The 15,974-nt window shown below is 40.5% G+C and overlaps 1 protein-coding gene across 1 annotated transcript in view; it reads right to left on the bottom strand.

The window, feature by feature from the left end:
• Window positions 1–15,974, bottom strand: part of Sema5a (semaphorin 5A) — a 415,024-nt gene that overhangs the window by 103,830 nt on the left and 295,220 nt on the right. The window contains exons 9-10 of the mRNA XM_051182617.1: window positions 9,220–9,505; window positions 5,759–5,894 (exon numbers count right to left, since the gene is read on the bottom strand). Coding sequence (XP_051038574.1) covers window positions 5,759–5,894; window positions 9,220–9,505 — 422 coding nt within the window. The remainder of the gene's footprint in view (window positions 1–5,758; window positions 5,895–9,219; window positions 9,506–15,974) is intronic.

Raw genomic sequence — 15,974 nt, 5'->3', positions numbered from 1 at the left:
CTTTTTTCAGACTCTCCATCTTGACTCCTCCTTACTACTTCCTATTTCCTCCTTGTCTCCTAGTCCCTCCTATCTTTCTTTCCTATTGGCCAACAGTGCTTTATTATTAACCAGTATGAGAAACATACAGAATGACATCTCCCATCATCCTCTTTTTTGTTTAAATAAAAAGAAGGGTTTTAACCTTAACATAGTAAAAATATATTATACAACAGTTATCAAGTAAGAATCACACTTAACAATATTTAGTCCATTAACATTTAGTAAGATTTGAAGAAAATATTTTATCATCTATTTTATCTTTATGTGTCTAAAGTTTAAGTAGCTTATCTTTAATCATAATTAATGAAAACTATAACCATAACCATCTGTCTTTAACTTCTTCAAAGACCACAGAAGGATAATATATAAGCTCTAGAAATGACAGAGACATCTTGCCTTTTTAGTCACCCGAAGTTCTTTTGTAATTTTTCATCTTTAGCCCATAGGCCATAGTGTGTCTGGCAGACCCTTCAGCAAAGCAGGAAACTTTAAACTGTCTTTTTGTATTGGCAGTTTGTCAGTTACTTTTCTTTGTATCCTGTAGACTGTCTGGCAGATTCTTCCATGAAGCAGGAACTCTGTAGCAATGTCCATCTTCAATCAGCAGTCATTTTTCTGTGGGTCCTGCATGTCCAGTTTATACAGCACAAAGTCAAACAGTCCAGACATGAGCAGTATCTTGTCTAAATGGCTAGTCTTGTCATATTGGAAGTAAACGCCATAATGAGTTTCTTCAATGTCCATCTTTCTTTTTGATGTAGGTGGTGTTGCCAGGAACAATTATGTCTCATTGTCAAGAAAAACCCTAAACCATTTTAAATGCCATATTCTGTAGATCTTTGAAAGGTTTGAAGAATGTCTATCTATCTCAAATACATCTCTGTATATCTAGAAAACCTAACTAACTTAACTGTAAGTTTTGACTATTATAGGTAACTATCTATAATCTGTACTACATTATACATTACATTTCTAACTGAGCTCAATAAACACAATACCTAAACAAGAGGAGAAATATACATATCAACTTATTGACCTTAAATTGTATCAATAAATGAAAATCTGTTCCAAAACAAAGTATTCATATCTATACCATAATTCCCTTTTTACCTTTTAAAAAGAATTGGCTGTGATCATTATCCATTTATAACCAAGCCCATTTAAATGAAAACAAACATTTATAAACAATATTTGGGAATTTGGGTGTCGTTTTTTCCAAACTACTTTCTGCTGATAGGGGGCGCTGTCATGGGGGATTCTAAGAAGACACAGAAATTCTGGCTGTAGTCTGCAAGGCTGCTTTGTTCAGCTGTTTTGAATGTAGGATCACCTGGTCCTCTGTTTCAGGGGGTCTGGCTTGATCAAACCACATAAGTCTGGAAGGAATCCACAGCTTTTTATTTTTTGTGGAAACAAAAATAGAAATTTAATAATAATACTCTTAAGCATGGATGCATTGCCTATCCAGAATGTGTGTGTGTGGGGGGGGTGGGGGGGTTGCTTGTTTTTTTTTTTTTTTTTTTTTTTTTTTGTTTTTTTTTTAAGATTTTGTTATTACCTTTAATTGTCAGATCCCCATTGAAGCTGGAATTACAGATAGGTGTGAGCTACTTGATGTGGTTTCTAAGAATAGAACTCAGGTCCTCTGGAAAGGCAGTGTGTGTTCTTAACAGCTGAACCATCTCTGCCAGCCCTTAGGACCAGTTTTTATAAGTAAGAAAAATGACCACATGGACTTAGTCTGAAACCTTTCCAGGCGAGTGATAGTTCTGAAGGTGACTGTGTGTGTGGTGGTCAACTTGTATTAACATCAAAGGCAACACTTGAGGGGTGGGTGGCAAAACAGTAACCTACCTGCTGGCTTCAATTGCATAAAGCTACTGTTCATACATGCGTGCTTTTAAAATAAATGGCATGCTGAATACCTGGGGTATAGGTAAAGGAAATGACCTCCCACTGCCCTTGAAAAATAGATAGAGGCCACTTAGGGGCTATTAGATTGCTAGGATATTTCTATTTCTACACTATATAGAACAGGTCATGTTTCTCATATGTTGTCTGCCTATATTGTCAAGAACTGTATTTGGAGTGTTTTCTACCATTCTTCCCGTTTGCCATCCTATAATGAATATCTCACCCAAGGATTCTGTTTCCAGTATTTTGAAAACTATTCAGATTTATTGGATGTATTTCTTGCTCTATAGCAGCTCACTAAGCTCCCTAAGGGCTGTAACTTCTCTATCTGAGCCTTAAGCATACGATGGTCTCCCCTAGTTACTGTCAGGTACTGTGCTACCCTGGGGACCCCGTACACAAAGAAACCACAAAAATGGAAAAAGCATAGCTTGTGTCCTCATGTGGCTTACAGCCTTCAATAACTGTCATGCCAATGCATGTTCAAACAAGACCAGTAAGTCTATTACTTGCTAGGAAAATCATAACGCTTGTGTGTTATCTGTTTCAAGCACAGTATATCTATCCTTGTTCCAGCACACCCAAGCTTGGTGTTCAAGCTTAAAATGGGCTAACCCTGCCCTTGACTATGTGTCTTCCATATTGTCTCCGTCCACTGATTTTCCTGCTCCTTCATAGCTTGCTGCCAAGACAAGTGTGTGCTCATGGACCCTCAGGATGCAGCTAATTCTCAGCCTGTTTTCCAAGCAGTCTTCTTACCAGACTGCTCCTGCACTCCCATGTTTCCATTTGGCTGCATCATTTCTGATTGTTGGTAATAAAACTTGTAGAAGGTTCTGGAGTTTGTCACCCAGCTGTTATGGAGCTGTGTCTGACTGTGTTTTAAGTAGCTGAAGATTTTATAGGGCTCAAGACCTCCTACCTTTACCAGGGCAGACAAATAGCACTGAGTGTGTGGAGACTGGGGGATGAGAAGTATGGCTAGTGGTTTCTGTTATTTTGTGGGTTTTAATTGGGATTTCCAAGTGTCATGTAGTTCTCTTCTTGAATCAATGACTCCATTTATTTTTTTCCCTATTGTATATGTGCTACATACATTTTAATTGTCAAGAGGAAAACCAAAATGACAGCAACAATAACATTAACAATAATAAATATAAATATTACTGTTGGTTATTGTAAGTGTTGGAACACTTATATCTGTCTAATGGAGGGATCTTTGGTACAAAATGAGGTTTGCACTCTTTGCCAGTCTAGGTGAGAGCTAGAACTTCAGTCAGGCACCTATGAAAATGGGGCTATTGAACATAATCTTGAAATGAAAACTTATCTATAGTCGGAGATGGACACACACACACACACACACACACACACACACACACACACACACTACCACCACCACCATCACCACCAGAATCTGTAACTTGAATTTCTTGGCAGTTTTAAATCTATGCTAGGGGAATGATGACAGTTGAGCTCTGGGAATGATGTCAGTTGAGCTCAGGGGATGATGTCAGTTGAGCTGAGGGGGGGGGTGATGTCAGTTGAGCAGGCGGGGGATGGTGTCAGTTGAGCTCAGGGGATGTTATCAGTTGAAATCAGAGGGTGGTGATGTCAGTTGAGCTCAGGGGATGATGTCAGTTGAGCTCAGGGGATGATGCCAGTTGAGCTGAGGGGATGATGTCAGTTGAGCTTGGGGGATGATGTCAGTTGAGCTTGGCAGATGATGTCAGTTGAGCCGGGGGGATGATGTCAGTTGAGTTAGCTTTTTCCTGGCATGTGTGACACCTCTGCACGTGCTCCCTTCACTATTCACAATGGATTTATTCTACCAATAGATGAAAGCAATCCTGCTAAGGTGATGTGGGCATTGTGACACTGGAACATGAGGGGGCTTACTATGTGCTACGGACATGTCTTGATGCATAGGCTCAGATATACCTTGCCTGAAGTATGTAAAGGATCATGAAGCTGCCTGACTCAATCAGTTCATTGTGAAGGGTTGTAATCCGACACAATAATGCAATGTAGGATGCAATAAATATAAGCGTCTTTGTTTTTCTAAGCTTCGGGACTTAAACAAAAGGGACAATATATTTTTTCTTTATATTAAAAAGAAGAAAAACAATCAAAATATACAATTATTCAACATGCAGGACACAGAAGACTCTGGAGAGATGGCTCCCATGGGTCCTTTCAATCAAATGCTCTATTCAAAGCACACTTACTGATACACCCAATTTTATTCATATCCCTCCTTCTCCTTTCTATCAAGGAAGTCATGACAGGATGCCAACACTTTTCACAAGGAAAGCAGTAAAAGCCAAACATGATGTGCAAAGTATTTATCTTATTCTTAACCCCATAATCTGTCAAAAATCTTAAAAATACTGAACAAATGAATAAACATTCAATTGTAATTGATCTATGCTTACCAAAATCTAAGTGAAAAAAATTGAACTTTTTCTTAAGCCCACCTTCTTGGAAGTCCTGGGTTTTATGATGAACCAACCAGAATTGGAAGGGCTCAGTTCAAACCCTGATCAGTGATTATTACTAATAGGGACTTGGTTGGATAAGATCAAGGCTTTTCCTCTGTTGGGAAAGGTAGGAGCCCAGCATGGTCTCCAACCAGATGAGGGGCCCTGGCCATTTTACTTGAGACTCCATGCCCCTTTCTGCACATAGATCAGTGTCACTCATGTGGTACTGATGCCGCATGTAAAGTTAGACACCTGGCACATTATTCATTGTGCCCAGAACTTGGTGATGGTAAATATTTTGTCTTAGTTGATAGTAATGGGGCCTACAGGCTGCTCTTGTATGGGCGGCACCCAGATTCACAGATTCACATGTGGAATCTATCTCTTAGTATGGCAGTAGCTGAAGACAGGACCTCTAGGAAACATTCAACATCATAGGAGTCACACACTGACCCTATGGGGATGGAGGAAGAAACACCAGAGATGTTTCTTTCTTCTAAAGGAAACAAGGAAAGCTGGTCATCTTCAAAACCCCACCAGAAAAATAATGATGCTGATGTCATAGTGCTCTTCAAGGTGTAGACTATAGAACTGTGATAAAATAAGGTGCTCTCTCTCTCTCTGTCTCTCTCTCTGTCTCTCTGTCTCTGTCTCTCTCTCTCTCCCCGTCTCTTATGTGGTATTTTGTTACAGCAGCCCAAGCAGATGAATACACCAGCTGTCTGGATAAACAAAATGAATAGCCTCATCTCCAGGTCCCTGCTTCTTCTGGACATGGGAGCTGGGATGGTTCACAAAGGCCATCGCAGCTTGACCATTCTTACTGGATGACTGAGAGATGAATCAACATCGACCAGGCTTCTTTTCTCAGCAGCCACTGCCACAATGCACCCTTCCCAACAGGAAGCCTCACCATACTTGCCAATTAGAGCTCTAATTCTGTTTGTCAAGACCCATTGCTCTGTGCCCTGGGCCCCTATTCATTGGTACATCATTCATTAGGGATCAGAGATTTGGGGGACACATCATTAGCAGTAATTGAAGCCTGGATTTCTAGCCCACTGCAGAAGATTGGCCTTTTTCAGTTAACCATCAGTCATCACAGCTCACAAAAGGCCCCCTTTTCTTGTCTAGGCGCCACAGGCCACAAAAGGCTGTGTTCTATTGACATTAGCTAAGCTGAGGGAGGTGCTGTCCCCTGGGGCCAGGAGACTGCTGCTGCACTGCATGCAGCCATGGTTTAATTGCTCAGACTCCTTATGGTGAGTTTCCACATTCTTAATGGAGGATACTAAACTGCCCCCTTCCAATGAGATTACCTGAAAATTTGGGTTGGGGTTGGGATAAGGCAGCCAAGCTGAGCGAGAGTTCTCTTGGTACTTGAAAGGTCCATTGAAGGCCTGTGAGATGGAGCTCAGGTTGAAGACACATACAGCAGAGGCTGCAATGCTGTTCCTGGAGAGTGAGAAAGGAGAAGGCACAGACTTGTCAGAGCCCATGAGTGACCACTGACTTCCACTGATCACAGGGGTAGCATCAACCTCTAGCCGTTCCAAGTTCAAGACTCATATATACCTACATAGATGATGGAGTCAGGGCAATATCTGGCTGCACTGTGATTTCTTCATGTAAAAACCAAACATTCAGAGAATGAAATAAGGGTAAGTAGTAGATATGATCCCACCAGCAGCGGAATGAATTCATTCAACTACAGCAAGAGCAACAAGGGATTTTGAAAAGCTTCCTGAATTTTAAATTCAGGGGGTGGGGGCATCCATCCATCTTTCATGGCTTCCTCTTCCATCCATTTATTCTGTTACTTAGGTGGTGGCTGGCCAAAATGTTTTCCCTATGAAATCTACAGGTATTTGCGTTTGTTACTCTTTAAAAAATAATAAAGTGAATGTATTTTTTACAAGGAATGCCTGTCAGATTCATCTTATTTATTATTTAAAAAGGACTGTAAATCTAAAGGGTCAGCAAGAAGAAACAAAACAAAACAAAACAAAACAAAAACAAACTAAAAGAGCACTGACACGAAATTTTGAATCCTTAATTTAGAATTTAGGTTCTACTAGAAAGCTGTAGACAGAAAGCTCTGGAAGGTCAGTGCCCTTTGACTAAGCACAGGGATGGCAAGTGTTTCTTTTCAAATTTGCATTTCAAGCTGAGCTATGGTTCTCAAAGGAAAATGTCAACCAAATGAGGTGTGGGAATGTATTTTCCATATTAATTTTCTGAGGCAGTATTATATCAGAAATAAGTCAGCGTTTTCCCTACATCTTAGAGAAGAAAGACCATAGGGCTTCTAGAACTTCACATCTAACTTGTGTTTATCTGGCAAATGATAAAGAGGGAAGGACGCCACCCTACAGGCTTGCCTAATTCCAATACAGTCTTGGAATCTTCCAGGTAAAAGACATGCCCATGTAAGAAAATGAAGTCTGCTCAGTGAAACCTGACACCTGGCCATAGATGTGGGGCAGCATCCTGGCTACTTTGCAACAAAGATTTGAGTTCTTTGTGAAGCAGATGGTACTAAAGAACATTTTGTAAAAGATGGCTTTGTTCTGAGGTGTCTAGCACTGAGAAAAGAGCCCCATGAGGGACCTCAGTACTTCCACTGCAGAAGATTAAAAACGAAGTGGGAGCTTAATGTGGATATAGTCATTCTGTCGCCTTTATCCTTCTCATTGTATTGGGGAAAGCAGAACATGAAAGTCGGCTGTGTCCCTGCCTGTTTGCAGAGAAGCCGATGCTGGGAGGTGTCTGACACAGCGAACACTGAAGATCATGAGGAGCAGCCGACACACTTTCACTTCTTTCTAAATGGCTCAAGCATAGTACTCACAGAACATTCGAAATGGGAGCTTTTGCTGCTGTTATTTCTGGCTGAGAGCCAGCAGACAGACAGCTAAGGAAATCCAAGCTCCCATTGTATATAGGATTGATGCCAGCCGAACAACCGAACATTCCTCTTGTGCAGCCAACACTATTTCTTAAACTAGGTTTTGGTAGCAAATCAACTTTAGAATCCATAAATTGATTTTTTATGAAAAAGAGAAATCCTCAATCAGTGAAAATGACCTCTGGGGCTGAAAAGCAGATCTACAATAGAAATGGCCACTGTGAAGGGGATTGTGGAAAGTCATCCATACTACATGGCTTCCTAACTTCATGTGGAAGGAAGACAGTGCTGTGAATCTTTATATCCAGTGAACATGAACGCTCATCAGTAGTGGCAAGAGTAGAAAAAAAAAGGCTCTAGGAGGAGGACATTGTATAAGGGACTCTTCAGGAACACCATTTGTAGGTAGGTTTCTGATACCAAAGTGATAAAGGCAAAGGAGAGGCTAAGGAGATGGTTCAGTTGGTAAAGCACTTTCTGCCCTAGTATGAGGCCTGGAGACTAAAACCCTGGAACCCATGGAAAGCCAGGCAGCAGTGGTGCCCCCTACAAATCCAGCACTGGGAAGGCAGACTGGGATCACTGGGAGAGATTGGCTTAGCTAGAATGCCCAGGATTGGCTAGTTCTGAATTCAGTGTGAGACTTTGCCTCAATAAATAAAAGAGAGTAATAGAAGAAGATATCCAGCATCAATTTTTGGCCTCCAAACTTGTGTACATGCACAAAAAGGAACACACATGTACCCATAACATGCGGATACATATGTGTGCATGTATACACACATATCACACACACACATATATATGTATATGTATATATATATGTATATATATATACATATACATATATATACATACATACACACACACACACACATAAACATTAAAGGGAAAGTTCAGAGACAATGGAGTAGACATCACATAAAATTTCCCAAGATGCATGTCAGCTATCAACAGTGAAACAAGAATGAATTCAGGGAGATGGGTCAACATTCCATTTGTGAGGAATGGTTCTGTGCATCTGCCTTGAATCCCTTGCTTTGGAAAGCATTGCTTAACCTTTGTCCAAATTGTTGGATCTCCAGGTTGGAGCTTCAAACCTGAACCAGTACTATAGAACGACACTATCATCACTAATAGAGGAGTACAACCCAGAGTTCCCACACAATCTCTAGTTCTCAGACAGGCAGGATATGTTCTTCTAAGGTCTTCTCCCAATAGAACAGCTAAGGAAGAGGAAGCCAATGCAGGTTCCTGAGATATTCCCCCTAGGAAACACTAAATGGGAGCTCTGGAAACTCCTCAGTCTTTTCTAAGTCAGATACTGTCTGTTGTTGAGGTTTGGAGCATCTTCCCAAGAGAAACACAAGGTGCTAAGAAAGGAAAATAGCAATTGCATTTCAATAGATGCAGAGGTCCAGGAAAGAATGACATTATTGCAAAGCTCTGACTTTACAGACAATGCTGTTATTATTATGTAAAACTGCACGACTTTCCTACAGAAAAAAATGCATCTAACATGTATCTGTACTTCACAAGGAAGGAGCAATTCATAATACAATAATTTGATACTACTTTTTCCTGAGGACAAAAAAAAAAAATATTTTTGAATTAGCTTTCCCGAAGCAAGTCCCGCAAAGCATGTATCTTTACTTAACATTTAATTCATACTGAAAAGACTCTTTTTGTCATACTTTGGCTGTTAGCCCAGGAAAATAAGAAAAACTTTCTCTAAGGCAACTTTAAACCCTTAGAGATTGAAGAACAAAAGGCTCATTCAGGAAAAGTGGAAGAGAAGGGAGAGAGACAGACATTGAGAGAGAGAGAGAGAGAGAGAGAGAGAGAGAGAGCACTTCAGCCACAGTTACTTACACGTTGGTGGTGAAGATGCCATAGATCAGGTCCAGCTCTGGCAGGAAGAAGGTACCCTGCAGCTCATTGTAGTAGAAGGGCACCTCACCAGGCCGGGAGCAGTTGAGGCGAGCCTTCATGAAGGTGGTCCAGGTGTCCTCCAGGAGAAATCGCCCTCCAATGTCATTCTTGCAGACCCGGGCAGCCCTGGAGAACACGGTCTTCCCACAGTCATGCTCCACAGCATTTTCTCGGAAGAAGAAGTAGGTGAAATTGCCAATGTCATAGGAAGACACAAAATTTGGTTCTGGAAACAAGAGGAGAGAAGAGAACATCAACATTGTATGCCATTCCTCTCGTCCAATAACATTTTCTTCAAAGGAATGGTGATTCTGTTTGAAAAACAACCAGCCCTTACAAGCAAAAAAGAGAAACACAAGAGATTCTACAAGTAGCTTACAGATAAGTACTGCTAGAAATTACACAGTTGTGTGTGTGTGTGTCTTAGTAAAAGATCAACAGTATGGTTCTACCCTTAATCTCCCTGTTGAATCTACACTCAAGTTTTCAAGGCAATAGTGCCATAAAAAAGTCATGCATTTAGGAATATATGTATATATATGTGCACATACACAGCTAACAACAATTAATGACAAAAGAGGCCATGTATTTGAAAGACAGCAAGGGGTGCATATAGAAGAGTTTTCAGTGGGAAAAAGGGAGAATGATCTGATTGTATTATAATCTCAAAAAAAAAAGAAAAACAAAAAAATTGAAAAATGAAATAAAACAAGTGAATAGCATAGGTTCTCAGATCAGTGAGTGCTCTTCTGCTTGAAAATACTTAAACTTAAGGAAATAAGGTACAGAGGACTAAATGTTGGGGAATATTGGGCTCTAATAGTGTATGAAACTGAAATATACTTGCATGTTACTGGACATAATTTATACGTTTTCACTAAGGTCCTTAAAATGATTTCTGATAAAAAAAAAAAAAAAAAAAAAAAAGAATCAAAACCTCATACAGGTTGATACCCTGAATTAGCTTTAGCATCTGCTGTTACTATGGTGACCCTGCAACTGTGACAATCAAGCCTTGTTTTCTGATTTCTAGGTCACCAAGGGAATCGACAGAGAGGGAAAATGAGTGTTGAAACACCGTCTGGAAGCTTTCTGGTCTCACAATCAGCTGAAATATAGGAATCTAGAAATGCTAACATCAAGGCAAAGCCTTTATTTAACCATCAAGCTTATTAGGACTTTGGAAATCAGAATTTCACACATGGCATTAAGTGTTATCTTCTTAATTTGAAGCTGAGCCTAGTAATGGAGATGCCAGGTTTTCACACCTAATTCTTTTCCTTAAAAACTCCAGTAGGCAGCTCCTCCTCTCACTCCTTCATCTATTTCAAAAGTAACTGAGTAAACATCAGAATTTTATGGTGTAATGACGATAATTATGGCAATAACTTTTGATGTTCAGAATTAATAGGAAGACACGGCAGCTACACACAAGGATTCCCTTGTAGGGACAATAGATTTGTTGTGGGGCAACCCACCTGGCCTTGCACTTGACAATAACTGATTGATTGCACCAGTTTGCCTTCTATTGACAGGATGGCTGAGAACAGCCCTGCCAGCAAGATATGTCCTTGGATGCTAATAGAACACAAAACAGCTCATCTAGGAGCTGGGGCAGTCAGGACAGAACATCAATGCTGATCCTACCTTTAGCATGGCCAGCAAAACTGCCGCCAATTTTCAATCATCTCTCTCTCATCAAAAAAAATCTTAATATGATTACATTTTAAAGATAAATAAATATCATAAATAGCAGATCTATTCTGCTTTCCCTCTAGCTTTCTTTAGTTCTCTTATGCTAATTAAGTAAATCAAAGGATACACAGAAATTTTACAAGAAATGATTTTAGTTTCTGTGCCACCTAGCATTTGTTTTCTAGATCACTGCTGTTTTAACCTGAAACAGATACATTAGAAATAAACAAACTGAACTTCACTAGAGCATATGACCTGGATAAGAGATGTGTGCACAGTTACTGTACACTTCAGGATCCTGGAGAGACACTCATTAAGTCAAGTGTCTGCACAGGATACAATAGTGAGGGATTTTTTAAGTGATGCTAACTAAGGACCTCCAAGAGAAAACTACTGTAGCAACAGACACTAAAATGAAAGACAGGGACTGATGATAAAAACTGTATTTAGTGTTTAAAGACTCATCTGTATGCAGAGCTTCACAGAAATGGCCCCCAAGTCATTTCACAATGTATCCTGCACCAGGTTAAATGGCCAGATTACAGTTTGAGAGGTATACTCCCAAACAAGCAAAATCACTCACCACATCACCACCATCACCACCACCACCACCAACACCATAACCACCATCATCATCACCACCACCATCACCATCACCATTACCACCACCACCATCATCATCAATAACAACAACAAAAAAAACCCTGTGTGAACTGGAGGAGATATGGGCTGGAGAGATGGCCTAGCACTCTGCTCTTCCAGATGGTCCATGTTAGGCTTCCAGTATCCACATGGCAGAGGTAACAACTACCTGTAACACCAGCTCCAGGGACCCATTACCCTCTTCAGGTCTCTATTACTAATGCACTCACATGTGTACATCCACACTCATTTTCACATAATTAAAAATAAAATGAATGATAAAAAATAAAATTGATAAAATACAGACAACATAGAACAGGATGTGTCCTGCCCGGGGCTAAGGTTAACAGTACTCAACTGGAAAGGGTACAGAGAATTCACCAAGATAGTCACTTCTGCCATTAATATGGGATCGATGTGTGAAAATGCAAATTACACATCTCTAGTACATGAGAATTGTCGAGAAGGAGAATAACAACAAAGGAAAGGATCTGTCCTGTTTCTTGCATTTGAGTTTATAATAAAAAATAGCTGCTCTCAAAGGAACTAGTTCTTGAGCTAAGTTGTGTCTGTGCCACTAAACTCACAAGGACCAGAGAGATGGGTGACATGTTAAGATGCTACTTTATAGTGAAGGACACTAAGAGGTTTAACAACTCAGCCAAGCTTACAAAGCAGCATTGTAAGCTTGGCTGAGTTGTTGGGTGGTGACAGAGCTGAGGAAGCTGGGAATCAGGATGTCTAGCCTTAGAACCTGCACATTCATTGATAGTTACAAAGACTGAAAAAGAAATACTGTTAAAAAACAAAACATTTCATTCTATCAGTTCTTCAAAATTGGATTGGAGTCTGAGGAGAAATCTCAGTGGGTAAGAACACTTGTTATGAAAGGAAGAGGCCCTGAGTTCACATCCTAAGCATCCACAAAATAGTCAGAGATGGCTGTGTGAGCTTTTGAGGGAAGAGAGAAATGGGTCCCATGAGCTCTCTGGTCAGGCTGCCTAAACAAAATGTTGAGTTGCAAGGTCAGTAATAGACCGTGTTACAAAAGCTAAGGTGAAGAGCAAGAGAATATAAGCCATTCAAGGTATTTCCATGGCCTCCACATGCGTAAATGTGTATGTGCACAGAATCTATAAACACACACACACACACACACACACACACACACACACACAAACAGGGGTGGATTTTTGGTCAGTGCTCTTGTATGAAAAGCCATAACATTCAACTGACAGTGCTAAGTATGTTTGCTTGGGCACAAGCTGAAGAGGATTTAGAATGCACTAGAAAAGATGGTGAAAAGACTAGAGGAAACACTACCCTTCAGCTCTCAGGAACATTATGGAGGAAAACGAAAGAAGGAACTATGCAAAGCAGAGGTCAGGTGTTCAAGGGCTTTGTGAACAAGAACACAAGAACGCTGTTGGGAATGTGTAAGCAGCCATAGAGTTGCAGGTTTCAAAGGAACATCTACAGCTGGCCATTAGGTACTCTGCACACTGTCCACTATGCCTCTTTCAGTTTTCCCACAGGAAAGGCAAATATATTGGTCCACAGTTTCCTTCTTCCACAAAAATTCCTACTAGTATTTCCAAGCCATAATGGCAGTGATGCCTATCAATAGAAACACTCAAATGTACCGTTCTTTCCCATTTCAGGAAACAGAACTTGTACAGAGTAACTGTTACTCTCTAGTTTGCTACACTGCAGGTAATCTGGGTGTGGGGACTGAATCCATTCAGAAACCTGTCCTGCCCCCCCACAGCAAACCTTGGGGCGATGATGGGCCTCTGACTGCATGACCAGCAGCTAAATTAGGACTCTCCATTTCTTGGAAAGCAGGTCTTTTGAAATTCATCTAGCATCCTGTTCCTTTTACAAACACAATGGAAATACCAAAACACTGATCAGACAGGCAGCCAAGTATCTTCTGTGTCTATAGATGTACCAAAGAGGAGGACACTGATTTCACCAGGCAGAATCACTAGGTGCACATTGTGTTTCCCACATCATTTGACCCTTGTCTCTTGTTAAAACTCAATTCACTGCAAACCAGTAGGTATCATTTTTGAAGGAAGTGAACACACCACAAATCGGGCATCTCTGCCTGGTCTATGATGGATACTGGAAAGAGAAAGCTGAGAGATCATTTACACTTTTACACATTACACATTTACACAGAGCTTTCCTGCTGACTCATGCAGGATAGAAAGGAACATGGCTCAATGTGAGCATGTCTGTAGATATGTAAATGGAGAAGTTGACTTTTCTCATATTTTCAAAACATTGAACTACAGATTACAGAATATTACACAATGTATGTCATATAAATGAAGAAGGTTAGCCATCATGATATAGGAATAGTGTTATATCTTGCAGAATGACGACTGCATCTAGAAGAGACTCTCAATATAAACATACGTCAGTGATAAGAGTGATGCATAGCAACAAGCATCACAGATGAGTTCGACCACGTGAAATCAAACAGTGACTAACCTATATATACCTCCTACCCTCATGCACTCACATGGGAATGGAGTATTCCCAAAAGGCATGATCTGGGGATTCCTACACTGGTAGTTACTGACCCAGAATTAATGAGAATAGATATGAAAGGCATAAAAGAACTCTAATTTTTCAAGTTTAGGAAATTATTACTAGTATCAAAATTCTTGAAAACAACCACTTGTAAGCAAAGTAACACTCAGCAACATGCTTGCCAAAGGCAGAGTTGGCGTAAGCAGGGATGGACATGCTGTGGGCTGCAACAGTGCTCTGGACTGAACCACTGGCATGTGACATGGACTGTCTTCCCCAATGAGGGTGCTGAAGACAGGATCTGGTACTTAGTAAGATCACAGTAAGTGGTGGCCAGTACTATTGTATCATCCCTTATTCTTACTGTTCCTTTCAGACTAATTTGTTTTTCTGACAGCACTTCAAATGACACTAATAATGGATGAGTAAACATAGCCCACAGGTATCAAGTTTAAAGATGACCAGGGTTTGAGAAGCATGAATTCAGTTAGGCTGAGTTTTACCAACAGGGGGCAATTTCACAATTAGGAAAATGCCTTAATGGAGACACTCTTTACATGTGACAAACAAACAGCAAATAGCCCTAATTTGTAGGTGTCACTCATTATAAAGCTATTTCCATACCATTTAACACTTTTTAGGTACTCCCCTTATTTTAGCCTTTCTTTCCTTTGTCATAAGTACAACATAACATCCTGCAGAAACTTTCAAAATAAAATTTATTTATTTAGGTATTTAGACCAGCCAATTTCATGAAGATACTTATGTAACTCAGCTAAAACTTAGTTAAATATTCCTTAACCCTTAATCAGTGATTACAGCTCTTTTCCTGAGATTTCAACTAAATCACAGGTAGATTATCCATGGATGACACACATCTATATGATGAGTATGTGTACATGAAGATGTATGTATGTGTGTCACATACACGCAGCACAGCTCAATACTTCCACCTACTGGCTGTACAAACTTTTTTTCAATTGAGTTCCCCATTATTTCCTCTGATTTAAAATGGCAATAATGGTATACCACTTGAAGTATCACTGTGAGATTCATAGGGAATGTATGCCAAGTGCCAAGCATCGGGTTGGCAACAATCAAAATACAGTACAGAAACTTTAAGTGTCTCATTATGTAGACTGAATAAACACATACATCAGTGAACAGATCATTTCTTTCTATGTATGCACTTGTCAGCCTTACTCATTGAGCAACCACTCTGCTTATGAAATCAGGACCCCACTGCTTCCAATTAGTCTGGGGAAACATGGCGGCAGGGACTATGCTGTACATGGAGGCTTCAATGTCAGCTGTGTAAGGGGTACGGTTTTTCCGCCAGCCGCCGCCCGGTCTTGTCCTGCTACCACGCCAGCCCCAAATAATACACAGAGACTCTGTATTTGGTACAATACTGTTGGCCCGGTTACTTGTTTCTTATCAGCTAGCTCTGCCTTAATTATTAACCCATTTCTGCTGATCTATGTATTTCTCTTACCGGGGAGCCGGCAGCATACTGCTTTCTTCAGACTCTCCATCTTGACTCCTCCTAACTACTTCCTATTTCCTCCTTGTCTCCTAGTCCCTCCTATCTTCCTTTCCTATTGGCCAACAGTGCTTTATTATTAACCAGTATGAGAAACATATACAGAATGACATCTCCCATCACAGCTGTACCTCCCTCACCGGCTTACTGAACAGCTCCTGTACTGTCCCAGGTAACCCTGGGATCCATTTCCTGGAACAGGGCCAAGGAACCAACAAGACAGAGCCCTGTGAGAGACTGCAATTGCAATGATAACTAGGACCCTGAATACCAA

Source organism: Phodopus roborovskii, unplaced genomic scaffold, assembly GCF_943737965.1.
Source record: "Phodopus roborovskii unplaced genomic scaffold, PHOROB, whole genome shotgun sequence".
NCBI lineage: Eukaryota > Metazoa > Chordata > Mammalia > Rodentia > Cricetidae > Phodopus > Phodopus roborovskii.
Note: the sequence above shows the minus strand (reverse complement) of the source record. Positions and strands in the feature narration are given on the sequence as shown.